The sequence below is a fragment of the Littorina saxatilis genome, linkage group LG12 (assembly GCF_037325665.1).
Source record: "Littorina saxatilis isolate snail1 linkage group LG12, US_GU_Lsax_2.0, whole genome shotgun sequence".
Classification (NCBI taxonomy): Eukaryota; Metazoa; Mollusca; class Gastropoda; order Littorinimorpha; family Littorinidae; genus Littorina; species Littorina saxatilis.
Window position 1 is genome coordinate 12,106,095 of NC_090256.1, and position 12,347 is coordinate 12,118,441.

Sequence of the window (12,347 nt, forward strand, 5' to 3'; positions counted from 1 at the left end):
ATTTACGTATGATGTACTCACAAATCACTCATACTCTCTATTCCAGGTTCGACCTCACTCATAACCATAATCAAGAAGGGAAAAACAGTTTAACAATTTACTTTCGTCCTTTGCATCAAAATACTACACAATACATGAACATACATCCAATGCCAACACGCAAAATATTTAACTATCAATTCTGGTCACACACAAAAAATCAATTATCTAACTGGCCTCGACTCGCACACACATGCATACTTCACTTTCTCACGTTACCACATTTGAGTCTTCCATGATGATGACGACGACGACGAATGACACAGGGTAAAGATGAAGACGATGTGCATAATGGCGATAATGTTAACAGGACCAATTGTAGACAACAGAGATGAGGACGGTGACAGTAGACATGCTGGTATGACGAGGGACACTGGATAGACGTGGATGCTATGTTACAGTCATGCTATCATGCTCTCCGCTGCCGAAGGAGACTATGGCGGTGGGGTTTGCCGGATTCATACGTCCTCGGTTCCTCCCTTTTGTCTGACGTACAAAGACCAAGTCGCGTAAGGCGAAAATACAACATTTAGTCAAGTAGCTGTCGAACTCACAGAATGAAACTGAACGCAATGCAACGCAGCAAGACCGTATACTCGTAGCATCGTCAGTCCACCGCTCACGGCAATGGCAGTGAAATAGACAAGAAGAGCGGGGAAGTAGTTGCGCTGAGAAGGATAGCACGCTTTTCTGTACCTATCTTCGTTTAAACTTTCTGAGCGTGTTTTTAATCCAAACATATCATATCTATATGTTTTTGGAATCAGGAACCGACAAGGAATAAGATGAAAGTGTTTTTAAATTGATTTCGAAAATTTGCTTTGATAATTTTTATATATTTAATTTTCAGAGCTTGTTTGTAATCCAAATATAACATATTTATATGTTTTTGGAATCAGCAAATGATGGAGAATAAGATGAACGTAAATTTGGATCGTTTTATAAAAATTTTTTGTTTTTACAATTTTCAGATTTTTAATGACCAAAGTCATTAATTAATTTTTAAGCCACCAAGCTGATAGCAATACCGAAGTCCGGGCTTCGTCGAACATTAGTTGACCAAAATTTCAACCAATTTGGTTGAAAAATGAGGGCGTGACAGTGCAGCCTCAACTTTCACGAAAAGCCGGATATGACGTCATCAAAGACATTTATCAAAAAAATGAAAAACACGTCTGGGGATATCATACCCAGGAACTCTCATGTCAAATTTCATAAAGATCGGTCCAGTAGTTAAGTCTGAATTATGAACATAAATTGGTAGAAATTGAGAATTTGTCCAGAAGAAATTTAACCCCCTTTGGAAAAATAACAGTTATTAAGAGTTTGGCGCTGTCTAAGTTAACTCATCTGTTCATGAGTTTACCAGACCCTGATGATAAGTTTTTGTTTGATTTGAATAGGTTATTTTTTTCATTTCTATGGGATGGTAAGAAAGATAGAATAAAGATAACAACAGCATATCAGTCGTTTGAAGAGGGGGGGGGGGGGGGGGGGGGGGCTTAAAGGGATACGCGGCATTTGACCAAAAATATGACAGTGCTCTAATATTTTCTGGGCAAGATATAGACACCATCCACATTAATTTAGTGTAAAAAAAAAGTAGGGTCAACGTTTTAGTTTTTTTGCTATGAGGCCCTCTTTTCGGCAGTTTCTGAACATTTTGACCAAAACAGTGGTTATATGATATGCATGGTGTTCAGCAGTCATTAGTGAATGGGTACTTTTTATATTTAGTCAAGTTTTGACTAAATATTTTAACATCGAGGGGGAATCGAAACGAGGGTCGTGGTGTATGTGCGTGCGTGTGTGCGTGTGTGTGTGCGTGTGTGTGTGTGTGTGTGTGTTTGTATCGAGCGATTCAGACTAAACTACTGGACCGATCTTTATGAAATTTGACATGAGAGTTCCTGGGTATGAAATCCCCGAATGTTTTTTTCATTTTTTTGATAAATGTCTTTGATGACGTCATATCCGGCTTTTCGTGAAAGTTGAGGCGGCACTGTCACGCCCTCATTTTTCAACCAAATTGGTTCAAATTTTGGTCAAGTAATCTTCGACGAAGCCCGGGGTTCGGTATTGCATTTCAGCTTGGTGGCTTAAAAATTAATTAATGACTTTGGTCATTAAAAATCTGAAAATTGTAAAAAAAAAATAAAAATTTATAAAACGATCCAAATTTACGTTCATCTTATTCTCCATCATTTGCTGATTCCAAAAACATATAAATATGTTATATTCGGATTAAAAACAAGCTCTGAAAATTAAATATATAAAAATTATTATCAAAATTATTTTTCGAAATCAATTTAAAAACACTTTCATCTTATTCCTTGTCGGTTCCTGATTCCAAAAATATATAGATATGATATGTTTGGATTAAAAACACGCTCAGAAAGTTAAAACGAAGAGAGGTACAGAAAAGCGTGCTATCCTTCTCAGCGCAACGAATACCCCGCTCTTCTTGTCAATTCCACGGGCACTGCCTTTGCCATGAGCGGTGGAGTGACGATGCTACGAGTATACGGTCTTGCTGCGTTGCGTTGCGTTCAGTTTCATTCTGTGAGTTCGACAGCTACTTGACTAAATATTGTATTTTCGCCTTACGCGACTTGTTTGTATTGTGGTAGGTAGAATATGCTTTTTAGTAACAAAATATGTCAATTGACACAAAAAATTAAAGTAAACTCAAACCGATAACGACATCCTGTGTTGAAATAATTACAAAAATCAGCGAATCTTGTTGTTCAAACAACCATAATGACAAAAGAAAATATGACAGCACTCTGATTTTCTTGCAGCAGGATATTTGATATCTTACCTTCAAAATAAACACAAGAAAACTGTAGGTCAACGTGCTTTTTTTCGAGTGGCAGCATCTTTTATACCCCTACCCCCTACTTTTTGGAATAAAAATCATAGGTATTATAAGGAATATGCGAGTGCTCTAATATTTTCTGGGCAAGATATAGACACTATTCACATTCATTTAATGTAAAAAAGAATAGGGTTACCATTTTAGTTTTTTGTTGTTGTTGCTTTCAGGCCCTTATTTTAGCAATTTTGTGCGAATTTTGGGCAAAACGGTGGTTACATGAAAAATGCATGGTGTTCAGCAGTCTTTAGGGAATGAGTATTTCTTTTTTGATTGTGGTACAGAGAATGCTTTTACTACTGTAAAACCTTTAGTAATCAGATGTGTCAATAAACAAAAATCAAAGGTAGACTCAGATGCCGCGTAACCCTTTAAAATGGTGGATTTGAAATGCTTCTTGTCAGCTCTAAAGAATTTCCTGGTTACAGCGAGTTCTTTGTAGCGAAGGAAAAGTAACAAAACTTCTACAAGCTCTGTGTCCACGTGTACATAATATTCATAAGAGAGGAGTTGAGTTTGGGAACACGTTGATGCAAAAAGTTCAGAATCCTTTCTGGAGAGATGTTTTCAAACATGGGGAGCATTTTGCATTCACATGTGTCACCATCTCCTTGAGTGATTTTGCTTCAGAGCGTCTGTATTATAATGTAAATATTTGCATAGATAAAAAGGTTGTTTTTAACAGGAATTGGATGGACAACGGCATTATTACAGTCGGTCACTTGATGAGAGCCGATGGGTTTTTGTCATATAACGATTTTAAATTGAAACATCCAAATTTACAACTGAATTTTGTGTTTTTTGAGGGCGTTATACGTTCAGTTAAGAACTACCATAAAAGATTAAAGTTGGATGCAGATTTAAACAATGTTGTTCATATTGGTGAAGATGTATGGAAAAGAATGTCTAAATGTGGAGTAAAACATATTTACACCCACCTTGTGAAAAATGATGTTAATCTACAGTGCATAGAAAAATGGTCTAACTTATTGAATGTTGATGTAAATGTTAGAAAGGTGTTTTTGACAATAACACAAACTACATAGGACACATAATTATTTGAGATTTTTCCAATACAGATTATTACATAGAATGTTTCCCACTCAACGCCTATTATTTTTAATGAATATTTCAAATACACCTATGTTGTTTTTGTACACAGGAAGAGGAAACCGTAGAACATTTGTTTTTGGAGTGCACAAAAGTTCAGCTTTTTTTGGTCTGACTTCACAGAATGGTTATGCCTAAATTTCACACATTGCAGTAATTTGAATTTGTCAAAAGAGCTTGTCATTTTAGGGTATTTAGACAACTTTCATACGGATGCTGTTTTTGATTTGCTTATTCTCCTTGCCAAACAAAGTATATTTGGAGCCAAATTAAATAAGACAGTCTCAACACTAAATGTTTTTGTGAAAATTGTTAAACAAAGGTTTTTGATCGAAAAGTATAATACTAGTGTAAATAATTATTATGGTAAATTTGCAAAGGATTGGTGTTTATATAGACACTTTTGTTATTGATGCCATAGGATAATTGTATTTATGAACATTTTTGAATGTGATACCCCCTGACTCATTTATCCATAACATGTTATACAGTACTTGTATGGCGATAATTAAACCCTATGTATACTTGGAGGCTAAAGTGTGACCACCGTCCCCACCTACCCTCCCCCAACCTCAGTCCCCCCCCCCCCCCCACCTTCCATGTCCCATGTCTTTTCAACAACCCACCCTACTGTCTATGTCTGTGTTTTGTCTAGGTATGTGCGTGTGTATGCGCTAAGACAGCCATACCTTATGTTGATAAACTCTGTGTATGCTGTATGTTATGTTGTGTTTATGAGTATATAAAAGAAATACAATTTTAAAACGAAACACAAAAAAAAAGAAAAAAAAAGTTTAGTCTGAATCGCTCTACACGCACACACACACACAGACACACACACGCACGCACGCACATACACCACGACCCTCGTCTCGATTCCCCCCTCTACGTTAAAACATTTAGTCAAAACTTGACAAAATGTAAAAACGACAATAATAAGTCTCTGGTATGTAAACTGGCAATGTTGTATACATATGCATGGAGTTGGCCAGTTTACATAAACACTCCTAATAATTCAATACTTTAACTAAATCGGTCATACAACATCAAGAAATATTTACCTCACTTCGGCAAGTCATTCACTCTATTTAACTTCCATCCGTCCTCTGTGACAATTCAGGTAAAAGTGACCGGGACAGCTCACCCGTCCACCAGTTGGGGTGGATTCACAAAAACTTCACGTGCAACGTGACTAAACAAAAATCCGTGGGTGTTTAGGCTGTCAACCCTAGCATCCATAGGTGCTTGCACTTGACTTTTTATTATACCTAATTAATCAAAATCATGTTCGTAACAGACAGACACAGACAGACAGACAGAAAGACAGAGACAGAGAGACAGAATGAGTTTGTCATATTGAAGGTGAATTTGTCGTCGGGTTGTATTTGAGTTCAGGTTAATGGGTTCTCACTGAAAGGTGATGCAGATAATGCAGCATACGCATGGAACATCAGCCAAATAATGTTTGCAGAAGATAATGTTGATAATGCACCCACACACCTTTCTGTTGCAGGCGGTGTGTCAGAGCCTGGTTGCAGACACTACAGCGAAGGCCGTACAGTTGTGCTGTTGCTCTGACCAATTGTCCCAGCCTGCATCGTACTGGGACGTTACAGACGACGTTTTATCACAGCTGAGCACCTGGTGGCAACACAGAATGCCCTGTACTCCGGACACTCAGCTCACTGATGAACAGTATCTGGACATCGTGGCAAGGTGAGGAAGGAGAGAGTCACTGATACGTTTTGTCAACCTGATGCAGTAGTTTCTTTAAGCTTTACTTTCTAATCAGTCATTTACATAATTATAAATGTGTTCTGCTTCATTACAGGTTTGTTGGACCGGCCACCACGGTGTCTGTGCCCTGCTACAACGGTGTCCGTGTGGAGGTACGGACTGCAGGACAGGCAGTGGCAGAACTAGGGCGGAGGCTGGCCCGTCTGGTTCTGACCCTGCAACAGCTGGACCTAATGAATAGAGACCCTCCACGGGTCTGCATCACGGGGCCGCCAGGAACAGGTAGCTACCATTGATTTTTGTTGTTGTTGAGTATGTTGTTTACTTGTTTGGTGACACACTGTTTGTGTCGTTGGCTGTCATTTGCTAGAAATGTGCATATTGAAATCAACCATCTGCAGTATTGTAAAGAGAGTTGGCGGGTGCGTACGGCGATGCCTGCAAACTTCACAATACTCGGTAATAATTATGATGTCTATCATGAAGCGTTGATTTTTGTCACCAGGCTATTCTGTTCTCTCTCTTTTATGAGCAGAAATTCCTCCATTTTGAATTGGTCTGTGTACGACGGGCGCTGTGGCGTGGTGGTAAGACGTCGGCCTCCAAAGCGGAAGGTCGAGGGTTCGAATCCCGGCCGCGGCCGCCTGGTGGGTTAAGTGTGGAGATTTTTCCGATCTCCCAGGTCAACTTATGTGCAGACCTGCTTGTAGTGGCTTATCCCCCTTCGTGTGTAAACGCAAGCACAAGACCAAGTGCGCACGTAAAAGATCCTGTAATCCATGTCAGAGTTCGGTGGGTTATAGAAACACGAAAATATCCAGCATGCTTCCTCCGAAAGCGGCGTATGGCTGCCTAAATGGCGGGGTAAAAACGGTCATACACGTAAAATTCCACTCGTGCAAAAACACGAGTGTACGTGGGAGTTTCAGCCCACGAACGCAGAAGAAGAAGAAGAAGAAGAAGAATTGGTCTGTAAACTTCATGCTTCTTTTGTGAAAAACATTTTACTCTGGCAATATGTCTTGATTCGCCTAGCCGTGTCCGGTGTTGCTGGCAACGCTAAGTTTAGCTCTGTGGTCTTATACTTTAACTACGATTTTTGCCCTGGAGATGGCTGTTCGGCTTTAAGTACTACATGTATTAAGCACTTCCTTGAAGCAATGTTGCATTTAAACAAAAACACCAGTGTCATTTATCTGTGAACAGGAAAGACGGTGGTTCTGGTACAACAGGCATTGAGGTGGCTGCTACAAGGTAACGACGTACAAGTAATCTCTACACGATTCAGTTCACGGGCGGTCAACGCAATAATCACTGACCATATACAATGGTCTCTGAGACCCTCCACGGGTCTGCATCAGACAGCTTCCCAAAAACCAGGCACCATGACTTATCATCAATTTGATTTCTACAAAGGGGAGGCAGATACTGACACTGCCATCAAGAAACTCGAAGCTTGTGAAAAGGATGGCAAGCTCTTCGTTTTGATTGATGAAGCACATTTTATTGCAAGGTTTGTACTAATACAAAATGTGTGTGTGTGTGTTTGTGTGTGTGTTTGTGTGTGTGTGTGCGTGTGTGTGTTTGTGTGTGTGTGTGTGTGTGTGTGTGTGTGTGTGTGAGGCAGGGGTTAAGTGAATGGGTGTGTGGGTTGGAGAAAGAAGGTGAGAGTTTGTGCGTTTGCACATGCGTGCGTGAATGCGCGTATGTGTATGTGCCGTTGTGTGATGGTGTGTTTGTGTGTGTGTGTTCGTTTGCACATATGTGTGCGTGATTGCGGGTGTGTATGTGCCGTTGTGTGTGCGTGTGTGTGTGTGCGCGCGCTCGTGTGTGTGTGTGTGTGCGCGTGCGTGCGTGCGTACGCGCGTACCCACATTTGCGGGTGCACGTTTTATTCAGTCTATAGGCCGTGTGTATGGGTTTGTCAACCCCCTCAGCACTACTCGGATTTGAATCAGTCTTAAGAAACAGCAAATAGCATATGCCTCACAAGATATCTCTCTTCTTTCTGGCAGGGATGATGCAGGCAAACGACACACAAAGCTGATCAGCGAACTGACTCAAAGCGTTCCAGAACTCCACCTGTGGGCGGCATGCGTTCAGCACATCGACATACCAAAGGAACTGCAGCATGAAGAGTTTACCGTCCCTCTCCGCTGCGCACCAGTAATCCAAAGAGTGATAACACCAGTAGTTAAGATGGTTTCCAAGCAAGTGCGGGAGTACACCGACTGCGGCGTACCTGCCCCTGGGGACGGACTGCGTGTGGTAGAGCTGAGTCACCATGGCAACGATCACACTGGACAGTGGCCGGCGGAGTGTAACAAGTGTGGGAAGGAGGTGGCCGCCGAGCTGCGCCGACTTGACGTGGGCAGGGCCGGTGAGTTTGATAGTTTTCGATGATGATGATAATAATGATGATGATGATGATGATGATTCTTTCTTTCTTTCTTTATTTGGTTTTTAACGTCGTTTTCAATGATGATGATGAGATCGATGATGATGAGATTGATGATGATGAGATAGTTTTCGACGATGATGATGATGATGATGATGATGATGATGATGATGATTATGATGACGTGGGCAGGGCTGGTGAGTTTGATAGTTTTAGATGATGATGATGCTGATACTGCTGCTGCTGCTGCTGCTGCTGCTGATGATGATAGAGGAGGAAGAAGATTGATTGGGTGTTGTTTTTTCATGTCCCTTTAACTCATTTGGGACCATGCAAATGTGTTTCCTTTCTTATGAAGAGGAGGACGATTAGGAGGTGGATTGGCTGGTTGTTTGTTCAGTGTGACGATGAACCTCTCACGGGGCTAAGTCGGGAGACTATCAAAGACTTATTTGTATTTATTTCGTTTTCCCTCCAGGGGGCACCCTCACCAACAGTCCCGCCGCTCTAAGCTACCGAGACGTCTTCATCTTGACGAGGAGCTCAGAACTGCACGATGACGCCAAGGATGACGCAGGCAACGTAACGTCACCAGCGAGCGGCGTAGTGCGAGGCCTTCGTGACGCAGGCGTACCGGTGTGTGTACTGGCGCAGCAAGACGCCCAACAAAACAAGGCACAACGGAAGAAAGACGTGGAGAGCGTTGCGCTAGCGAAAGAAGATGAGGTCACCGTAACACACTACGGGGACGTGCAAGGACTGGAGAGGCGTGTCGTGGTGGTGCTGCAAGGCAAGACGAATGTTGCCGACAAACATCGCCGTAAGAATGACATTGAGGTGGTGGACATACTCGATGCCGTTTCACGCTGTACCACACAGCTCATCGTGGTGAAAAAGGAGGAAAAGATGTGTGTCGTGCTCTAACACAGAATCTGAGGGATGTCTCTTATGGGGTAAATCTTCGACAAATATTGTCACACATCTCAGTCAAATGTTTCATACCTACACCACAAAACATTTCTGTTGAGAGAATAAAATCTCCTATGTCTATGTCTACATCTTCGTGATCGTCGTCGTCACTGCATGTAAACCCCAGGACATGTCCTCCAGACATACTCAACCTTTACGAGCTCGAGAAACGAGTTTTGGCCGGAGATGGTCGACCTGACGGTCCCCAGCAGCAAACTGCAGACTTGGTCTCATCAACAACGTTGACAGTTTTGCATGGCGACGAGAACGCAGAATAGGATTTCAACGTCACTGACATTACAGAGCACAGCTTTCGTTATCAATTATCGCGCGCTCTGGGCGGTTTAAAAAAATAAAAAAATCTTTTTTTCTGGTATTACCTAAAACCACAGCAATGCGGCTGCAGTGCCCTAGAAAAGACGTAAGCCTGCCTCCAATAAGGATGGACCCAAAAAGCAACAACTATTAAACTAACTAACTAACTCCAATAAGGAAGATTTAGTGTTCAAATCCCTGCTGCGCCTGGTGGGTTAAGTAGTAGTAGTAGTATGTAGGGGCGGCTATATTTGTTAGCCGAAGGCCGCGAGGCCTTATTGGTGCCCCTTCTTTGTCAGATACTTTGCATGCCTAAATCCCTATTCTTTCAATGCTTTCAATCAAAGTCGTAAAAAAGGTTAAGAAATTTTGGAGAATTGTCCAAGAAGTTTTTGAAGGCGTCTACTGTGGGTGCGAATTTTATGTTAGTGGGTAGTGCATTCCAATTGTTAGCAACTCTATGAGAAAACGAAAACTTGCGCTTGTTAGTCTTACAGTGTTGAACAAGGATTTTTCCCTGGCTGTTTCTGGTGTTGTCTGTCTGCTTGAATGTGAATATTTTGTGCATGTCAATATCATCCACCCCATTTATAATTCTATATGTTTGTATTAGGTCACCCCTTGTCCTCCTTCCCTTCAGAGAGTGGAGGTCTAAGTATTTGAGTCTGTCCGCGTAAGACTTATCACGGCACTCCTTTAGAATTTTAGTTGCTCGACGCTGCACCCTCTCAATTGTCTGAGACTGTCTCTTGAGAAATGGGCTCCACACCACATTTGCATATTCCACCAGTGGTCTCACAAAGGCTTTGTATTGCTTTAAGAAGGTGTCCTTGTCAAGAAATGAGAACATTCGTTTAATAATGCCAATCCTCTGATTGGCTTTTGACACAACTCCTCGAATATATATATATGCGGGTCGAATGACAAATTGCTGTCGAAAACAACACCGATGTCCTTTTCCTCATCACATTCATTTATTTTTTCAATAGCATCATTGACAGTCATCACGTAGTCATATTTGGGATTCTTTTTACCAGAATGCAGAACATTGCACTTTGAAACATTAAAAAATAATTTCCATTTATTTGTCCAATCCTGAAGTAAGTGTATGTCTTTTTGCATGACTGAACTGTTTGTTGCTTTATTGTACAGCTTTGTATCATCCGCAAATATCTTCACTATACCACTAACCACATCTGGCAAATCATTTATAAACACCAGGGCCGGACCCAGGGGGGGGTTCCAGGGGTTCCGGAACCCCACCCCTAGAAAAAGCATGTACCTTGCTTTGAGTGGTTTTTTTTTAAAAGTTTTTTTAAATAAATTTTGTGTGTGTCTGCTCTAACAAATTTTATTCAATGTGAAATCCGATGAGAAAAAGGTACCCCCCCCCCCCCCCCCCCCCACCAACTCACACTGACAGGCCTTAACCCTCAAAACAAGGCCCAGAATGCACCAGATTGCACAGATTTTAACCGTTTTTCAAAAATTTTCCGGGGGAGCATGCCCCCGGACCCCCCTAGTTCGCGCGCCTGCTTTGCAGGCGCGCGCTTGTGGCTTCGCCACTTCGCTGATTTGCCCCCCAAAAAAGGAGGACCCCCCCCCCGCCTTACAACTCATTTGGTCCGGCCCTGAACACTGTAAATAGACCCGGCCCCAAAAGGGTGGATGTTTTTCTGATCTAGGCTACCAGGTCAACTTATGTGCAGATCTGCTAGGGCCTTATCTCCCTTCATGTGTACACGCAAGCACGAGACTATGGAAAGCCGTTTGGCTCATAACCTATACGCGCGTAATAAATAATTCATACGCGCGTAATAAATAATTCATACGCGCGTAAGAAATGATTCATACGCGCGTACTAAATAATTAATACGCGCGTAATGATTGATTCATACACGTGTAATAAATAATTCATACACGTGTAAGAAATGATTAAATACACGTGTAATAAATATTTCATGCGCGTGTAAGAAATGATTAAATACACGTGTAATACATATTTCATGCACGTGTAAGAAATGATTAAATACACGTGCAGGAAATAGTTTATACGCGTGTAAGAAATGATTAAATACACGTGTAATACATATTTCATGCACGTGTAAGAAATGATTAAATACACGTGTAATAAATATTTCATGCACGTGTAAGAAATGATTAAATACACGTGTAGGAAAAGATTTAAATACACGTGTATTTTAATCATTAGATACACCTGTAATAAATTAAAACTTGAATCGGAAAATATACGACTTGCAAAGCAACAACTCTCGTCTATTCTACTTCCGGTTCGCGCGCGATTGATCTCTCAAAATGGCGACGCCGCTAGAGGGGATTTTTTTGGATCAGACCCGCCGAAAGGTGAACCATTGCATCAATTTGTTGCAAACCTTCTAAAGTGACATTGACGTTTGCCGCTTCCGCCATCTTGAGCTGTAAGCGTGCAAAGCGAGGCGATGAAGACGCATAGAGTGTTTTTCATGTGGATTCCCAGTCCGAGTTTTTTAAGTCGCTTAACCACGTGACTCCTGCATTTTTAACGCTTGTATGAAATATTTATTACACGCGTATTTATTCATTTCTTACACGTGTATGAAAAATGTATTACACGTGTATTTAATCATGTCTTACACGTGTAAGAAATGATTAAATACACGTGTAAAACATTGTTCATACACGTGTAAGAAATGATTAAATACGCGCGTAATAAATAATTCATACGCGCGTAAGAAATGATTCATACGCGCGTACTAAATAATTAATACGCGCGTAATGATTGATTCATACACGTGTAATAAATAATTCATACACGTGTAAGAAATGATTAAATACACGTGTAATAAATAATTACACGTGTATTTAAACATTTCTTACACGCGCATGAAATGTTAATTACACGTG

The 12,347-nt window shown here is 41.2% G+C and overlaps 1 protein-coding gene across 1 annotated transcript; it reads left to right on the forward strand.

Annotated features, from left to right (window-relative positions):
• The first annotated feature begins 5,473 nt into the window (after positions 1 to 5,473).
• Positions 5,474 to 10,734, forward strand: LOC138981257 (uncharacterized). Its single transcript, XM_070354099.1, has 5 exons — positions 5,474 to 5,740; positions 5,856 to 6,043; positions 6,968 to 7,274; positions 7,777 to 8,141; positions 8,638 to 10,734. Exons 1-5 carry the CDS (start codon positions 5,502 to 5,504, stop codon positions 9,081 to 9,083), a joined length of 1,545 nt encoding a protein of 514 aa, XP_070210200.1. The 5' UTR covers positions 5,474 to 5,501; the 3' UTR covers positions 9,084 to 10,734.
• The last annotated feature ends 1,613 nt before the right edge of the window (positions 10,735 to 12,347 follow it).

Bases quoted from the DNA above. Each gene is read 5' to 3' on its own strand.
- LOC138981257 (XM_070354099.1), top strand. From the start codon at position 5,502: ATGTTGATAATGCACCCACACACCTTTCTGTTGCAGGCGGTGTGTCAG. The intron at 5,741-5,855 runs GTGAGGAAGGAG...GCTTCATTACAG, and splicing joins TATCTGGACATCGTGGCAAG to GTTTGTTGGACCGGCCACCA. The intron at 6,044-6,967 runs GTAGCTACCATT...ATCTGTGAACAG, and splicing joins CACGGGGCCGCCAGGAACAG to GAAAGACGGTGGTTCTGGTA.